Source organism: Cavia porcellus, unplaced genomic scaffold, assembly GCF_034190915.1.
Source record: "Cavia porcellus strain 051 isolate PalLab524CR breed Dunkin Hartley unplaced genomic scaffold, mCavPor4.1 scaffold_12, whole genome shotgun sequence".
In the NCBI taxonomy this organism is placed as follows: Eukaryota; Metazoa; Chordata; class Mammalia; order Rodentia; family Caviidae; genus Cavia; species Cavia porcellus.
The window spans coordinates 17013110-17030038 of NW_026947495.1; the positions used below are offsets into that span (position 1 = coordinate 17013110).

The window sequence follows — 16929 nt, forward strand, 5'->3', positions numbered from 1 at the left end:
TAAAGTCTTATTCATTCGCTTTGTAGAAACTTTAAGTGAGATCTAGTGGGAGGCCTTCAGGTCATTGGGAGCATACCCTTGAAGGGTGCCATGGCATTCCCCAGACCAGCCTTTTTCTTTCTTTCCCAGTCCTGAGGTGAATGGGTTGCTCCAGTTTATACTGCTATGATGATAGACTGCCACAGGTCCAAAGCAATGAAAGCCCATTGGTCATAGGCTAAAATTTTCAAAACTTTAACCCAAAATAAATTTTTCTATGTTAACTGATCTCAAGTATTCAGGTTTTCTTTCTTCCTTCCTGATATAACCAGTATCCTTCTTTTACCTTTTCCTTTCTGTTTAGAGAATTTCCACTAGCCATTTGTTTTAGGGCATATCTGCTGGTACCAGTTGTTTTAGATTTTCCTGTCTGACAATGTCTTATTTTTGCTTCATTCTTGGAGGCCATTTTTATTGGACGTAAGATTCAGAACTACAGTTCTTTTATTCTGGCACCTGAAAAATATTGTGCCACTTTCTTCTGGGCTCCATAGCCCAATGGAAAATCAATTGTCATTTTAAATGTTTTTTTCCCTTATAGGGAAGATACAGTTTTTCTATTTGCCTTCCATACTTTTTTCTTGGTCTTCAATTTTCAGTGAAATTATTATGATGTGCTTTGGTTTGGATTTTGTTAGATTTAACCTCCTTGGAGTTTGTACAACCTGTTTAACTTACACGTGTCTTGTCAATTTTTTTAGCCTTTATTTTTAGCCTTTATTTCTTTAAACAGTTTTCAGCTCTAATCTCTCTCTCTTTTGAAATTCCTAAGAAGTTAACAATATATTTTTAAAAATGGTCTTCACTTATTCCTATTGTTATATTCAGTTTATTTTCCCCCATTGTTTATAGATCAAGTAATTTCTACACTGTTTTCTAGTTTGCTGACCCTTTTCTCTGTCCCCTCCATCACCATTTTTATATTCAGTTTATCTTTTCCTGTTGATTATAAACTGAGTAATTTCTATTGTTCTGTTTTCCAACTCATTGATTCTTTTCTCTATCTCTGCCTTCTCTGCCATTACCATTCAGCTGTTGAGTCCATCGACCGAGCTTTTAAATTTGGTTATTTTCCAACCGTAAAATTATTCTTTGATCTCTAATTTTTCTTTTCATATGTTTGGTTGAGACTTTCTCTCTTTCTTCCTCCCTCCTCTGTCTTCCTGTGTCTGTCTCTGTCTCTCTGTCTTCCTCTCCCTGCCCTGCCCCGCTCTGCCTTTTTTTTTTTTTTTTTGTGATTGTCTTTTCCTATTCAATTTGAGATATCCTTGGTTCTTGATATGACAAGTGGTTTTTGGTTGAAAATTGAATGTTTCCATATTACATTATGAGACTTTGCTTCTTTTAAAGCATCTGTTTTATTTGCATTTTTCTGACAAGTGAAGGTGATGAATTGATGATACCTCTTTACTACCACTGTATTTCTCTAAAAATAAGACCAGTAATATTAATTTTTGCTCCAGAAGATGCAGTAGGGCTCATTTGCTGGGGATGTCTTATTTTCCATGTGCAGCATGTACAGCAATCTATATTTATTCATTTATTCATGTACTAAAATCTATGTTTGTTTAAATACAGTCTTGTCATCTTACTTCTGGAACATTGTCACAAGAGAAAGAAAAAGGCAGGGTGGCCAGAGGAGTGACATGGTGGTGAGTTTCACCTCCTACATCATAGCACTGGAACTCAGGAAGTTGGCAATAAGAAAATGCCATTAGGTACAGATTCAAAAGCTCCAACAAAAGACTGGTCTCTCTGGCCAAGGCCTGAGAAGGGGCAATTAAACAATAAAAATCGCATTCCAACTGAACCCCAGAGAGAAGCCCATGGCTTCACTTCTGCCTCCCCAGAAAAGGCCAAGAGGGAAGTCAGGCATTTCATCTTTCCCAGGCTGTAACATGCGCCCAGCCCTGGAGGTACTGGGGATGATGCCACTCCGAAAGTAGCAAGACTTTGCCACCGCTGAGTGGGAATGAAGCCACCTCCATTGCACTGTTAGTTGAGATCCTGTGGGGAGATGGTAACCCACCATCAGCAAGTAGAAGCACCATCCCCCCATAGTGTCAAATAAAGCTCAGTGGGGAAGCCAGACATCTACTCAACCTGCTACCATATTTCCCTGAAAAGAAGAGGTAACACAAATAAGCCTGAGCATGATTTTTCAGGATGTGTATTATATAAGCCCTACCCCCAAACTAAGCCCCAGTTAAGATCATCAGCCAACCAGACACATTTAGTGCATCCATTACAGCACAAGAGATGCATTGGGTTATAAAATAATAATATTAATATGTAGTTAAAAACAAATAAATAATATTATTGACATTAGTACTTATAATAAAGAATGTTACAAATCATAATTAAGTATCTGTAAATACCAAAGCATTGCTTTTGGATGAGCGATAAATGCCTATGTAAACAGATGGACTCAAAACTTACTGTCAAAGACCGTTACAAGCGAAACACATGAATAATGTGTGCACTTGATAACAAATGGACATGATTGTGTCTAATATGAATATTCATAACTCAATGTCACATATTGTAATTGATACACTCAATGCACTCATGTGAAATAAAGAAACATTGTCTGGATTTTGGTGTTTGCAATTTTTTGTTGCTTTTCTGTGAACCTCCATTCTTAACTGTCATCATTTTTGTTGCCACTCTTGTCTTGCAATCCTTCACTTAACACTTGATTTAACAGAAACTTTGCGATGTCTAGCCTGCAGTAGATTATGATGTGGTGAAGAATTCATGGGATAAAATTTCTGACAGCTGTGTTGTCAGTGCACTACAGACAGGCTATGTGGACAAGAAGTGCTTACTTAAGAAATTTGTCTATTTGTATAATTTGGGTCCCACTAGCTCTTCTAGTTTTTAGATTAGGGGCCAACCTGTTATCTATCTGAGTGTTGCTAAACCTTTTTGCCCCTGAGCTTGATCTTGAGCTGTACTCTTTTACTTACTAAAGTCACAAGGTTGTCCTTCCTTCTAGCTGTATAGTTCTACACTGCCCAAAAGTGTCATAGCTTTCCAGTCTGTCTGTGGCTGCTGGACGAGTTATCCCATTTCTCTCAGGTTTCCTGTCACATATAGCATTGTTTTCTCATCTTTGACTCTCAGTTTATTAACCCTCTTTCAGGTTGAGTATATCTCCTATTCAGAGCATCTCGATGGATTCTGCCGCCTAGTCTACTCTGCTTGTGTTTCTTTTTTTGTTAGTGTTTCAGGACTATCTATATTAAAGATTGTAGCTTACCGTCTCTGCCTCATTTCTGCCATTTTATTCTTCTGTTATTATTTGTCCACTTTACTCCTTCATTCTACTGTCTGCCCTGTTCACTGAGGCCTCTCTGTCACTGTTGCTGGAATCCTGGTGTTTTTTCCTCTCTCTCTCTGGAATGTCCTTCAGTACTTTTTGTAGGGTTGGGTTGGTGGCCCTGAACTCCCACAGTTCCTCCTTGTCTTGGAAATATCTTATTTCTCCATTAATTTTGAGAGAGAGTTTTTATGGGTTCATCAGTCTTGGTTGCAAATTATTTTCTTTCAGGGATTGGACTATTTCCCCCCAGGCTCTTCTCAATTTGAGAGTTTGTGTTGATAAGTCTGTCATTATTTTTATAATTTTTCCATTGTAGGTAATCTGCGTCTTTTCTCTGGCTGCTTTTAATATTCTGTTCTTGTGGTGGATTTCTGGAATCTTGATTATTATATGTCTGGGTGTAGATCTGTTTTGGTTGTAGGTGGCTGGAGCTCTGTATGTCTCTTTTATCTGAATATCATTTATTTTTCCTATGCTTGGGAAGTTTTCCTTAATTATATCTATGAATATTCTTCTTTTTTTTTTTTTTGGTCTTTTTCATTTTTATCGGTACCAGGGATCAAACTCACGACTGCCTGCTTGCAAGGCAGGTGCTTATGCCGCTGAGCTAAACCTCCAGCCCCGTATCTATGAATATTCTTTGTAGTTCATTTGTAGTTACTCCTGCTTCTTCGCTCACATTTTTTATTCTTAAGTTATAAATCCTCTTGTCATCTTCTAGCCTTTGTATTGTTTCTCCCTGGTTTCTTGTTATTTTTTAAGAGATCTTTTCTTTCGCAATCATGCACCATAAATCTCTCTTCAAGTTTCAAAAGGCTAACTTTAGTTTCTGTCAAGGCATTTTGCCAGCTTTCAGTGGAGTTTTTAGTTTCCTGGTAGTCTCTTTGGATCTGTTTCACACATTCTAGATTTTGTTTATATTCTTCATGAAAGGTTTCTTTTCCTTTTCTGAGTTCCTCTGTTCTTCCACATGTGTCCTCTTGGGAGGGACTTACCATTTCTTTAATTAATCTTTTTATATCTTGTCTCACTTAGATCAGAAGTACAGTTTTGAATTCATCTATGAGGTCATGAAGGTATTTCTTTATGTCCACTGAAGCTGTATCTAATATTGCATGATTACTGCACTGTTTCTCTTCTGTATTTATCTCTCCTGGGCTTATTTTTCCAGGGTCAGTAGCTGGAGGTTTTTTTTTTTTTTTTTTTTTTTTTTATTTCTATCTCTTGTCATGTTTCTGGTTTCTTTCAGACAGGTGTGTCCAGGGGGTCTCTGGCTCTCTGTATTGCTTAGGGTCTTTCCGAAGTGTGCTGACTAGTGTTTTGATACCCTCCACAAATTGCTGTTACCTGAGATATCTTAAACTCCCTCCCAGGGGCTTGTGATGGTGTGGGGACACTCACCCCAGGCTGCCCCGTCTAGAGTTCAGGGCACAGGCAGGCAGACCCAATTCCCTGAAGCTGGTCAATCACAGCAGGAAACTGGAAAGTTCTGGTTCTGTATTTTTGATTATTGTCTGAAGAGGTATTTTCAGGAGCAGCTTCTCTGGGCTCCATTTGCTGCGGTGGTTCTGTGGGGCTCCAGTTGCATGGGCCTGGTGGCAGCGAAGACACACTCACCCACCCTGGGACCTTGGAGGCTCCGGTAGGTAGCAGGAGCCTGCTCAGAGCTGTCCCGGTGGGCTCGGGTCCTTGCGGGAGCAGAGAGTGTGAAGATGGGGATGCATCACAGCAGGTCGGGTCCCTGCCCGTGGTGCCGCCCCTTATCCTCATACCCTACGGGATGCCGCCCGGATCTGGGAAGGCGGTGGGGGCGGCAGCTCCATGGGGCTCCGGTCATGCAGGCCTGGCAGTGGCAAAGACACACTTGTCTGCCTGGGGACTTTGGGGTGCTCCGGTGGTGGGGGCCTGCTCAGTGCTGACACCTCAGGCTCCTAAAGATAAAGACAGCTACTACGAAGAGACTGAGAAACATTATGGTAGACATTATTAATTTCCCCAAAATCAAGTCTTGAAGACCTAAAAAGCCTTCCATCCTGTAATGATCTGATTAGTTCTATAATGTCTAGTATATATTCAGTGTGTGTGAAGATGGGGACAACTATTTGGAAGAAAACCAGAGACAATAAGATAGACAGTGAAGATCTTAGTGGACTTGCTTTGAAATCTATGTTTCTTTAAATTGTTTCTCTATAAACAGTTTTGTTCTGTTTTGCTATGTTTAATCTTACCCTCTTTAAGATAAAAAAAACAAGTGTGTAGGACTGATAACCATATTACTAAGTTCTTGTTGGATCGTTGAGCAGAACTGTTTGCAGTGTCATTGTTTGACTATCACTTTGTATGCTTTAATTTTGTAACTCGAGCAACAATTTCTAAGATGACAGTATGTAACTTATCGGCTGGTGATTTCTTACTGTTTATTTTTCTGAATTCTGTATTGTTTCTACCCTTTTTATCTGTTTTTTTCTTTAAGTAAATTTAAAAAAAGAAATTTATCACTGAATGTGAGAGATTGAAGCCAATGGTTCTGCAGCAAATGGAGTCACAAGAAATTCAGGCTGGAAATTGGAGTTTGGAGAGCTGTGACAGTTTTTCAGAAGAAGATGACATGACTAAATTTAAACAAACGTGGGGTTTTTTTGCAAAAGCGTGCTGTGCAGGGTTAGTGCAGGCTCAGGGCCAGGAGAGGTGATACTGGGGACCATAACCCTTGGTCAGCTGGAGTCAGGGAGTGGGGAAGAAGAGCAGCTGCTGACAGCTGGTAGATACTTTTGCATTACTGAAAGCCGGGCAGATGAGGAAGATCCAGCAGAAGATAACTGAAAGAGTACGTGTGCTTGCCTTTGGAATCTGTTGAATGTAGTGGTGATTTGCTGTCCTTCTTCCAGGGTTTTTGTTTATTTAAAGCATTTTAGAGTCTGTCTTTGTCCCTAGGGACATGTCCCCTGCTCCTTATGTTGAAATTTCCATCTACAAAACATTAGTGTAGGGCCAATAATGGGGTTCAGACTTAGTCCTTGACCTCTGGAAGATAATTTTCTGTAATCCAGAGCCTTGCTTTATGACTCTGGTCATATCCTGTAGCCACCATGAATCAGGAGACAGTTTTCTTCTGTCTGTTTTTAGGAGTATTCCAAGAACTAAGTTAATGTAAGAGGACTCTGTGATATTAAAATTACACGTTTGTACTTTGTAAGGAGAGTAAGAGCCTCATTCATTCGTCTGTAAAATGGGACATTCACTTACTCATCCAGCATATGCATCGTGTGTCCGGCACCAGTGAGCTAATGGAGCGAAGCTATGGAAGTGGCCTTTGGAAGAGCCAGGGAGCCTGAACTGCGTGCCTGTCCCTCCTCCCTGAAGTTCATTTCCTGCTGTACTCACATTTGTCTGCTGGATGCCTGCTCTTCCATGAGGCAAGGAGATAGCTAACTGTAGGTTCCAAAGACCTGTCTAAATCAAAAGTATGATTTCAAAAACATAAATTCACACGGCAATAAAGTAATTAGTCTTATAAACTAGTAGCAAGGTATACAGAGAGAACACAGCTTGTTGGACTTAGAATCTTCCATTAATTTAGGAGTGGACAGGCTATCGATCATTAGAGCATTGTGGCTACCCTGGCTGTGTACTGATTTCTCTCCTAAGAGTCATTGCTTCTGCCTTCCTGCTCCACAAGGAGCTCCTTGTGGGCTTTGCTGTGCTCATCTTGAATGGCCGTGACCCAGCCGCATTGTTGCTCATGGAAAGTCTATGTGTTGAAGGATCATTTGGCAGCAGTGATGAGTGTCCTTGGTCTTGTACTTGCAGGTTGGAGCCCTGACCCGACTGTGTGATGTGCTGCGTGTGCTGCGTGAGGAGCAGGACCAATGCCTGCAGGAGCTCTCCAGGGATGGGAAAGGTGGTCTGGGTCTGGAGCCACTAGCACCAGGTATGAGATTCTCTCAGCTGATACGTACGTACTTGTGTCCAGTTCCTCTGGGCCAGGATGGGATGTAGGGCTGGTCTAGCGTTGCTCACTCAGCCAGCAGGGGTCTGGTAACGAGTCTCTGCACAACCCGGAAGCTGACATCTCCTCTCCTCGGCTGTGTGGCATATGGGGAGAGCCATATGCCACACATTAGCTCCTGCATCCAGGCTTCATCAAGGTGGGACCTGCTATGGAAGGTGGTTTGCTTCTCATTGTCACCTCCACTGCCCATTTAATGAGTGAGGAAGGAGGCAATGCAGTTGAGGCCAGAGAAACTTGGTGTCCCATGCTTCTGACACTCTCTGGCCATGTGACCAGAGGTTAAATCATTTAACCCTCTGAGCCTCAGTTTTCTGTAAAATGAAGTTGATAATGTCCACTTCTGGATGAGGTAAAGTGTGTAATATTGTATATGTATAACAAGTTCTTTGCAAATATTGCTAATTTTAATATTAATCAATACTTTACTATTAGTTCTATATTTAAATATTAATTTTTCCGCTTCCTTCCTCTTAACTTCTCTTCTTACTCTTTATCATCTAAGGATGTGGTATTAAGAAAAGGATTTATTGTGGTATTCAAACAAACATTTGTAATTGAGTGTTTAAAGTAGCATTACTTATATACCCAAGAGAGGAGATAACCCAAATACTCATCAATTGATGAATGGATAAACAATGTGACACACCTATACAATGGAATATTATTCAATTTTGAAAAGGAATGAAGCTGGGTTTGGTGGTCCACACCTGTAATCCCTGCACTCAGGAGGCTGAGATAGGAGGATCTATGAGTTCAAGGCCAGCCTGAGCTACATAGAGAGTTCATAGGAAGCCTATGAACTACATAGCAAGACCCTCTCTCAACCTCCCTCCCCCAAAAAGAATGAAAGGGGCTTGGAGGGTAGGTCAGTAGTGGAATGCTTGCTTAGCCTGCTTGAGGTCCCAGCATGAGAAAGAGGGAGGAGGGAGGAATGGAGGGAAGAAGATAGGAAGAGAGAGGGAGGGAGAGAGAAAGAACTAATAGTTGCAGCAGTGTGAATGAACCTTGAAAACATAGTGCTAATGAAATAAGCCAGCTACAAAGATTTACACATCATATGATTCCATATACATGTGAAATGTGCATGGTCAAATGGGAAATGATCAAACCTATAAAGATGGAAGATGTAAATTGCATTAGTGGTGACATAAGGTGAGGTGAGGGAGAACAGGGAGAGACTGTTTGATATGCACAGGGTTTCTTTTGAGGGGCTATACAAACATCTTAGACCTAGAGAGAGGTGATGGCTGGGTAATACAGCATTGTAATTGTGCCAAATGATACTGAACTGTGCACTTTAAATGGTTAATGTTTAATTTATATTATATGGTTTTATTTCAATTAAAAAAAAACCCAGGCTTTTAAGTGACTGATCTTAAACAAAGTTATTTAATGTCCCTGGGCTTCAATTTCCACATCTAATAGAGACTGGTATGAAATGAAAGGCACTCATTCAGAATGATTTGTGAACACTTCCGGTATCCAGTGAGGATGTGATAGTGAGAAAGCAGCCCACAGACCCCTCTCAGTCCTGAGGAATGCGTTTCGTCCCACGAGGCAGGAGTTCAGTGAGTAGTCACCAAATAGGCATTCTTTGTTACTATTACTGAAAGGTGAGAGCTGCTGGAACCCTCGGTCTTCTGACTTCACATGTGGCTTCTGTCCTGGTACAATGGCAGCTGCTCTTCTAGGAGGGAAAGAGAAGGGGATCCTCCTTCGTGCTTCTAGGCCAAACTTCTCTGGGAGGCTTCTGCTTACCTTGCACAGCTAGCCCTGGCTGCAAGAGAAGCTGACAATCCAGACTTCTAGCTGTGCATGTGGCTGTCTTGAACAACCTAGATTCTGCCAGTGACACAAAAGAGAAGGATGGCCAACAGGCAGTCCATGCCACAGCCATCTCAATTCTGTATGGAGAGCTGAGTCAATTAATCACAAATCTATGTAAAATAACAATGAGCTGACGACAGTGCCGCTCTGCCTGCCTGTAGAACCAGGGCTCTCAACTGGTCCAGGCCTCTACAAGGGCTTTGCTGGGGTGATGCGTTTGAGCCCAAGCCCTGAGCATGTCTGGTCATGTCCTGGCACAGAGGTGCAAGGGAGCAGCAGGGCCACAGCACACAGGAGCTCACCAGCTGTGTGGAAGAGTTTTATCCTGATAGTTGAGTGACGGAAAGCCTTGGAAAGTCTTCAAGGCGAGTGGTGAAAGTCTTTGAGGCAAGTCCGTGGTGAACTACCATCCTTGCTGCAGCATGGATGACAGGCTAGAGAAGGATGCCAGCTGGTTCAGAGATGCCCATTAGGATGCTGGTGGCCTGGCCAAGATATATTGATCACTATGACTAGATGGGGTGTCTTTAGGTTGCCAGGAGCCAGTGATGAGCAGGGCTGTGGTAACCAACACCAGACCGGGAAGGAAGCTGGCAGACACTGAGTTATCACTCTGAGCCAGTGGTCGTCATCCCACTGCAGCACTGAGGAGACAGGTGGAGCAATGTGAGAGCAAAGGTGCCAGAACTAACTGGTCCCCTGCTCCCCAGAAGTCAGAGGCAGGAAGCAGCATTCATTCCTGGAATCCCAGCCTGCCATGCTGGGAGATGAGTGGGCTCCCATAGCTGGACAAAGCTACTGGATGAGGTGTGCAGGGTCAGCTGTGGACAGCAAGGTTGGAAGACACAGAATGGATTAGGACCAAGTAATATGGGCTGCTCTGAAGGGTGGGGCGGCATGGTAAGAGCCACTTCGGCGGTAACACTGACCAGACTTGATCATGAATTGAATCCCAGGTGTGTGGTGCAGGGGGACGGGGGGAGGCAGAGAGAACCTGGGATGCCCCAGATGTTGGCCTTGAGCATTTGGAGAGAAAAACGAAGGAAGCTGAGGAAACTGGAGAGGAGGAATTGAGTTTCAGATGTACAGAGTTGAGAGCCAAGCACAGAAACCAGGGCTGGGGGTGAACTTGTGTACAAGAGCAGACAGCCAGTGAGGCGGGGGCTGCACAAGGAGGAAATGAGGGGGAAGAGGAGGGCCCCAGGGGAGCCTCAGCACCATGGGTACTTGTACTGAGTACTTGTCACTGGGAGCTGCTGGAGTAGGGAGAAAATCAGGTGAGGGCAGCAAAGGCCCAACCATGTGGATAGCACCAATGTGCGTCCAGCCAGTTCGCTCGTACACAGTGGGAGGGACAGGATCTCCATCTCCTTCAGTTTGACCCTTCGCTTCCACTTGCGGCTGCTGGCTCTGGAAAGCCAAACACTGGCCTCAGCGCCCTTGGGAGTGTTGAGAGCCTCCTGATTTCCCCAACCTGCTTGCTCTCCCAGACACAAAGTAGAAAGCGAGGCACTGACGAGGCCAGCCTGGTGCCTCAGTCTCAGCCGTCCTCTTCCTACATGTCCCCAGGAGAAGGTGGCCTGAGAGAGGGGGTCTGAACCCCGAAGCCCCGCAGACACAGCGGAGAGCTTCAGGTCCTGGCTGATGTGCTCCAGGGTGAGTGCACGCCTGTGGTCCCAGCCACTCAGAAAGCTGGGAAAGGGAGTGGGAGTTCAAGGCCAGCCCAGGCAATTTAGCAAGACCCTATGGCACAATAAAAAGACATTTTTTAGAAGAAAGGCATCTGTAGCTTCAGTAAAATGACACTGGGTTTGATCCCTGTTACAATAAGAAAAAAAAAAGTCTGTTGCAGTTTCCTGTGTCAGTTTTTGTCACGCCCCAAGTCTCCGCACATGCCAAACACCATTTCCCCTCTTCTTCACTCTGCCAGCTGTGGGCTTTTTGGGAACAATGTCTTGCTGGTTTAGCTGAGCACCCAGCTCTTGAAGGACTGTGTTTGTTTCTGTCCTGGGACCTTTGCAGTGCCCAGTGAAGATGTGTTTGCTGGACTTTCTCTGCTCCGGCCCATGGTAGGGATGTGTTGCTTTCCTCTTCCTCCTCAATGCTTGCTTGGCACAGCACCTATGCATAATGAATACTGGCTCTATGTTTGTTAACTGACTTACTGAGTGAATGAGTAAGTGCAGATACATTACTAAGAGCAGGGAGAAAGGAGAAAACAAGAGAGCTGGCTCCAGGGGGAGAGTGGGTGCCGAGGGAGTGCTGTGGAGGGAGTATAGTGACCTCCAGAGAAGACGTGATTGCTTGGTTTGCCACAAGTTAGCTGAGGTCATCTAGCCATGATCTCCCTTGGAGAGGCAAGCTTCTGGGCCTGTCCTGGGCAGAGAGAGGTGAGCCCTGGTCCTCTTCAGTTGTCCTCTAAGGGCATTGAGCTGGATCTGCCCACCCTGACTTGGCCTCAGACTGGGTGGTCTGGTTGGCAGTGGCCTCTGCTCATGTCTGTTGGGTGTCACAGTGCAGGGCAGACTCAGTCCAGTGAAGTGATTTTCACACCGTTCTGGCCTGGCTACAGGAGTCTCCTGGGGCCTGGTTCAGGTTGATTCAGGCTGGTTCAGGCTGGTTCAGGGTTCAGCATATGATGGCGGCAGGGTCTCAGCACTGCTGCTCCCTGCTGGTAGTCTTGGGTAAGAGGCTCCCCTCCTCTGCTCAGCTTGCTGTTTCTAAGAGGGAGCAAGGACTCACTGACCTCATCTCACCATGCTGCTGTGGGAAAGCAAGCCTCTCCCATCAGGGAGCTCCTCTCATGGCCTCTCTCCAGCTCCCTGTGCTGCAGGCTGACCTCTGCCATGGCTGGCCGGCATCCACTGCTCACCTGTGTCTTCAGCCCTGCCTGTGGCCGGCACCTTTCCTGTGGGCCACTTGCCTAGCCTAAGCCCTGGCTGCCAAATCAAGCAGGTGGGTGGCAGGGAGATGGGCTGGCCTTGCCCTTTGTGAATGGCCCCTCTGCTTGGGTCTGTTTTGCATCTTGACCTCTGCAGTTTTGAGAAAGCAGAAGAGGTCTGGTGACAGAAGAGGTGGGAGGATGCTGTGTGCTGGAAGGGTCTTCAGTCCTTGGCTGCATGGCTTACAAAGTGAGGCAGGGGACCCTTTGGGGAAGGTAGGACAGATGTAATGACAGAGAAGAATAGCCCCTATAAAGCCAAGATGAGAGCAATGACAAGGGACGGAGTCCCTGGGGATGACTGCATCAGAACCTTGAGGGGGGACCTGTGTCCTTTGTCTAGTAGGAGACCCTGGAGGGGTTGACAGAGGTGCATAATGCTTGTGCCTCTTGCTTAGGCCAGCAGGCCCCCTGGGAGCTCAGCCAAGGCCTCCATCTGGCCCAAGGCTCTGACCCAGTGCCCAAGCTGGGACTCTCTGCTGGGGATTCAGAGTTAATGGTTAAGCTGCCTGGTTCTCCTGGGGTGGAGGTTAATGTTTGAAAGCCAGACAAGTCACAGGAAATGCCACTCACAGAGCTGTCACCAGGTCTGGCATACTTATCACAAATAAAAAATTAACTTTTCAGCTATTCCAGGTTAAATGGCCAAGGCCTTCCCAACATTTTGTGAGAATGTTTCAGGGTCACCTTAAAAGCTACATGGCCTGCTCTGCTGGGATAGTTAGTGCTGTGTTTACAGAAGCTGGGACTCACTCTGGCTGTTGGAAGGCCTCTGGCTCTCCCTAGGGAAAGAATGTTCCCGAAGGACTGGGTGGTAGCAGGAGATGTGTAGCTCTGCAGTCAGATAGACCCAGGCATGCGTCCTGCTCTGTCGTTTTGGTGCTGAGTGATCCCCTAAAAAGACTCCAGTCCTCTCTGAGCCTTGGTAACCTCTCCGTTCAGTAAGGAGGACATGCCAGCCCCTTCGTCTCTGCCCAGGCAGTTGCCCACTCCCCAGAACACAGCGGGGATGAAATGGACTCTTACTTGTTTATTAACTTGCTTTCATTTAGATGAAATTCATGTAACATTAAATGCATGGCATTTGGTACATTCACAGTGCTATACAACCACTACTTCTCTCTACTTCCAAAACATGTCCATCACTCCAAAATAAAAGCCAGGACCCATTAAGAAATCACTGGGCTCCTTCCTTCTCTCAGCCACTGGTGATAACTCATCTGCTCTCTGTCTCTGTGGAGCTGCTAACTTGGACATTTCATAAGGATAGACTCATATAGTATGTCACCTTTCCTGTCTGCCTTCTTCAGTCAGCATTCTGTTTTTGAGGTCAGTCTGTGGTGTGTAGTAATCAGTACCTTCTATGTGCTGGCTTTTAGTACGGTTTCTCTAAGAAACATTATCAGTCCCTTTCTGGAGTCTTGGTCCCAGCTCCTGACCCCCTTAGCAGCCGCCTCTCCCCGTCTGAGGGGCCATTGCCCGCAGCTGCCCAGGGCTCACTTGGACTCTTCTGTCTCAGTACAACTGATGTTTCAGGAATAACCTAACTTACTTTGTAGATTTCCTATGCCATCTTAGACACTTTACAATTTTTTAGTTATGAAACAACCACTCAATGTGGTGAGTACTACTATTAGCCCCGTGTCCCCAAGTGAGAAAGTGAGGCTCAGCGGGCCCAGGATCACACAGAGCTGAAACATGACTCTCAGCCCAAATCTTTTAAATCCCAAGTATTCTGTGGTTTGTGATTTGTTCTGCTCCAACTCAGCACAAAAGAGCTGTGAGTAACTGATATCCCGCGCCTCTTAGGAAGAGCTTTCTGTGAAAAAGACTAAAAGAGATATGTTAGTGCCGTTAATCCAGGTAATGTGATAAGTAGTAAGGAATGAAGGTCTTTAGGCAGGGGAAAAAGAAGGTCCCTCAGGAGTGGCGGACAGTCTGCCAAGTCTCTAGGTAAGGAAGGACTTGGCCTCCGGTGCTCAGGGATATGAGAGTCCCCAGGTGCAGGGAAGAGCCAATGGGGATGAGACCAAGAGGAGCCCTTGGTTCCCTAGTGACCTCCACCTGCAGGCCAAGCGAGCATCCAGGACACAGAGGGGACATGGAGGGACGTGGCTCCCACGCCCCAGAAGCCTGAGCTAGCATGGCCCTGGAGGACCTGGTTGTTCCTTCTCCCTGTCACTGCGGCCTGTCACATTGCTCCAGGAATAGTGCCAGGTTATAGTCAGGCCATCTGAGCTCCTGTATTAATAAACCAAGGACTGGAAGACGGGTGCTCCACTGTCGGTGGGCATGGGGCACACTTAGTCACAAGAGGGCTCTCAGTGTGGCATCAGCCTGCTGGGGCAGTCTGAAGATCTCCAGGGCGCCATCCTGATGCCCAGGATCCCTTCCTAGCCTTGCTCCTTTCTAGATCTGCCCTTAGGCCACCTCTTTGTCCCCAAAGGCAAGAAGATGATGATGGTGAGTGTCTGCCTTGGGCCTGGCACAGGGCCAGGGCCTTCGTAAATCTAAAGGAGACAAACCTAAAGGAGTCTATAAACTCCACTGGCTAAAATAGAACATTTTCCATTTTCTATGACTTTGACTCCTTTCTCCTAGAGACAGAAATCTGAGCCTTGTTATTTTCTGGATTTTCCCCCAGCATTCTAGAGGTGCCAGACAGTTCCCTAGCACCTCTGTGCCCGGGAACCCCACTTTGTGTCAAGTCCTGTTCTACAGGGATGGTGGCCAACAGACCTGGGCCCTAGTCAAGTGGCCCCTTCATGTCTGGATTGGGCACAGGCTCTGTGTCCCAGCTAGACAGGTTCCCATAGCCATGTTCCTCTGGGCCATCCACCCTACCAGTTGGGTTGGCTGGGAAACGGTACCTGGGTTTCTTTTTGGAACCTTCTGTGTCCCGCTCATCTTTCTCCCTGTTTCTCCCCAAATTGAGGAAGTTTTGCTCTTTTTATATTTTCTCCATTGAGATGATACCAGAATACTGTTCACTCTTCCAGAGACCTTTGGAAACTCTAGCAAAAAACATGCTGAGACATCTCTGCCCTATCTAAGACTTCCAACCAGTACTTTGAGAGATTAAAGGGGGAAAATCTGCTTCAAAAATTAAAAAGAATAGGGGTTAATAGGCGAGAGAATATTCTATTACATAAACAAATCTTTCATTTCTCACAAAAATCTTGGAGAACATTATGATGCCTATTTTATGGATGAGGAAACTGAGGCTTGCAGAGCAAAGTGGCAAGGCCAAGCCTAAGGTAAGCTTGGTTGCAGTGCCTGCCCTGTCTCCATCATGTCACCTGCCTCAGCCCAATGCCCCACCTTGTCCTTGCTTACCGTGGGCATCTTCTCTCGCAGATGGTTTCTGTGGCCTGGCGTCACTTGTCCTGGTGTCTTCACTTAAAACTTCCTGCCTTCCTCCTGTCCTCTGCAGGGGCTGCAGCGTCCTTATGCTCATCTTATTCTAGGCTTTCCAGAAGCAGTGACCGTCCTTCAGTGCTCAGGAGCTATAGCCCCCACAAGTCCCTCATCTCGTTGATACCCTGTGCAGTTCAGGTGATGGTGATTGCTGCTCTGGCTCAAAGTTGCCCAGGACCCCATGGCCACCCCAGTCTGGCCTGTCTCTTCCTATCGGAGCTCCCTGGACAGGGTGTTTCAGTTGGGGAAGAAGTGCCCTTGCCACTTCCTGTTCCTGCCCAGCCTGGCTAAGGGGCACTTGGGAGCCGGGTTTCAGAGGCTCACTCTGCTCACACTCAGGGACGGTCCCTGTGGGCAGTCAGGAGCCGTGGCCTTGTGCAGTTTGTACGATGATATCCTTAATATTTTCCCCTTTAAATCAATAGATTTTCTAAACATGGGTCCATCCTCATAGCAGCTATGAAACAAAGATGAGCTATTCTACCCTTTACTATTTTTTAATACATTTTAGATTTTCTAAATTTCTGTGACCACAAAAATAAAATATTTTTGACCACATATCATCCAAACACACCTGTGGGGCATGTTCATTCACTCTTTTCTGAGACTTCTATGTACTGCCACCCAGGGGCACCTCGGCAGGTGGGACCCTTCCCTGGGTGGGGAGACAGAAAGTCTGGGCGGGATCCCTGTGTCACCAGGGCTAGTTTTGTTACTGACACTGCACTTGTCATTGTGCCTCTTGGAACCCTGAGTTCCTTTCTACAGTGGCAGAGTGGGCTGCTGTGACCCCTGAGTGGCTGTGACATTCAGCTGCAGGATGTCTGTTGTGTGTCCAGTGAGGGTCTGGTATGGCCCTGTCCAGCCACACTGCTTTTTCTCAATGTGTGACAGACACAAAGGGTATGGCAGTGAGCCAGCTGGCAGATGGCTCACTGACTGGACCCCAGGCACTCCTATCTCTGCCAGCACTAGGCTTGGTGTCCCTGTGGGTCTGCCCGACGTGATCCAGCTCCAGAAGGTTCTTAGATGTCCTGGCACCTCTGCCTGTCTGTCTAGGTGGGCGTGGGTCATCTGTCACATGGACTATCACCCTAACTGCCTGGTCAGCTCCCAGCATCCTTGAGTCCATCTCTCCCCAAGAAACGTAAGAGACCCATACATTGTTTTCTCTCTGAAGTGCCCTGCTGCTTCTGATGCAGCAGAAGCCTCCCAAGCTAGTAGGGAGATGCTACTGTCTGTGCAGCATCCTGCAGCCACAAGGAGACTTCTACATAGGAAAGAGGACAAAGGACCCCCTTACCTTTTGGCACTCCTGATGCTGGAGTATTTCAGACTAGAGAAAGGCAACGAGTCATCTGGGGAGAT

The 16929-nt window shown here is 46.0% G+C and overlaps 1 protein-coding gene across 1 annotated transcript in view; it reads left to right on the forward strand.

Moving 5' to 3' along the window:
* Sctr (secretin receptor) overlaps window positions 1-16929 on the forward strand; it is a 65336-nt gene that overhangs the window by 10114 nt on the left and 38293 nt on the right. The window contains exon 2 of the mRNA XM_003478611.4: window positions 7175-7295. Coding sequence (XP_003478659.1) covers window positions 7175-7295 — 121 coding nt within the window. The remainder of the gene's footprint in view (window positions 1-7174; window positions 7296-16929) is intronic.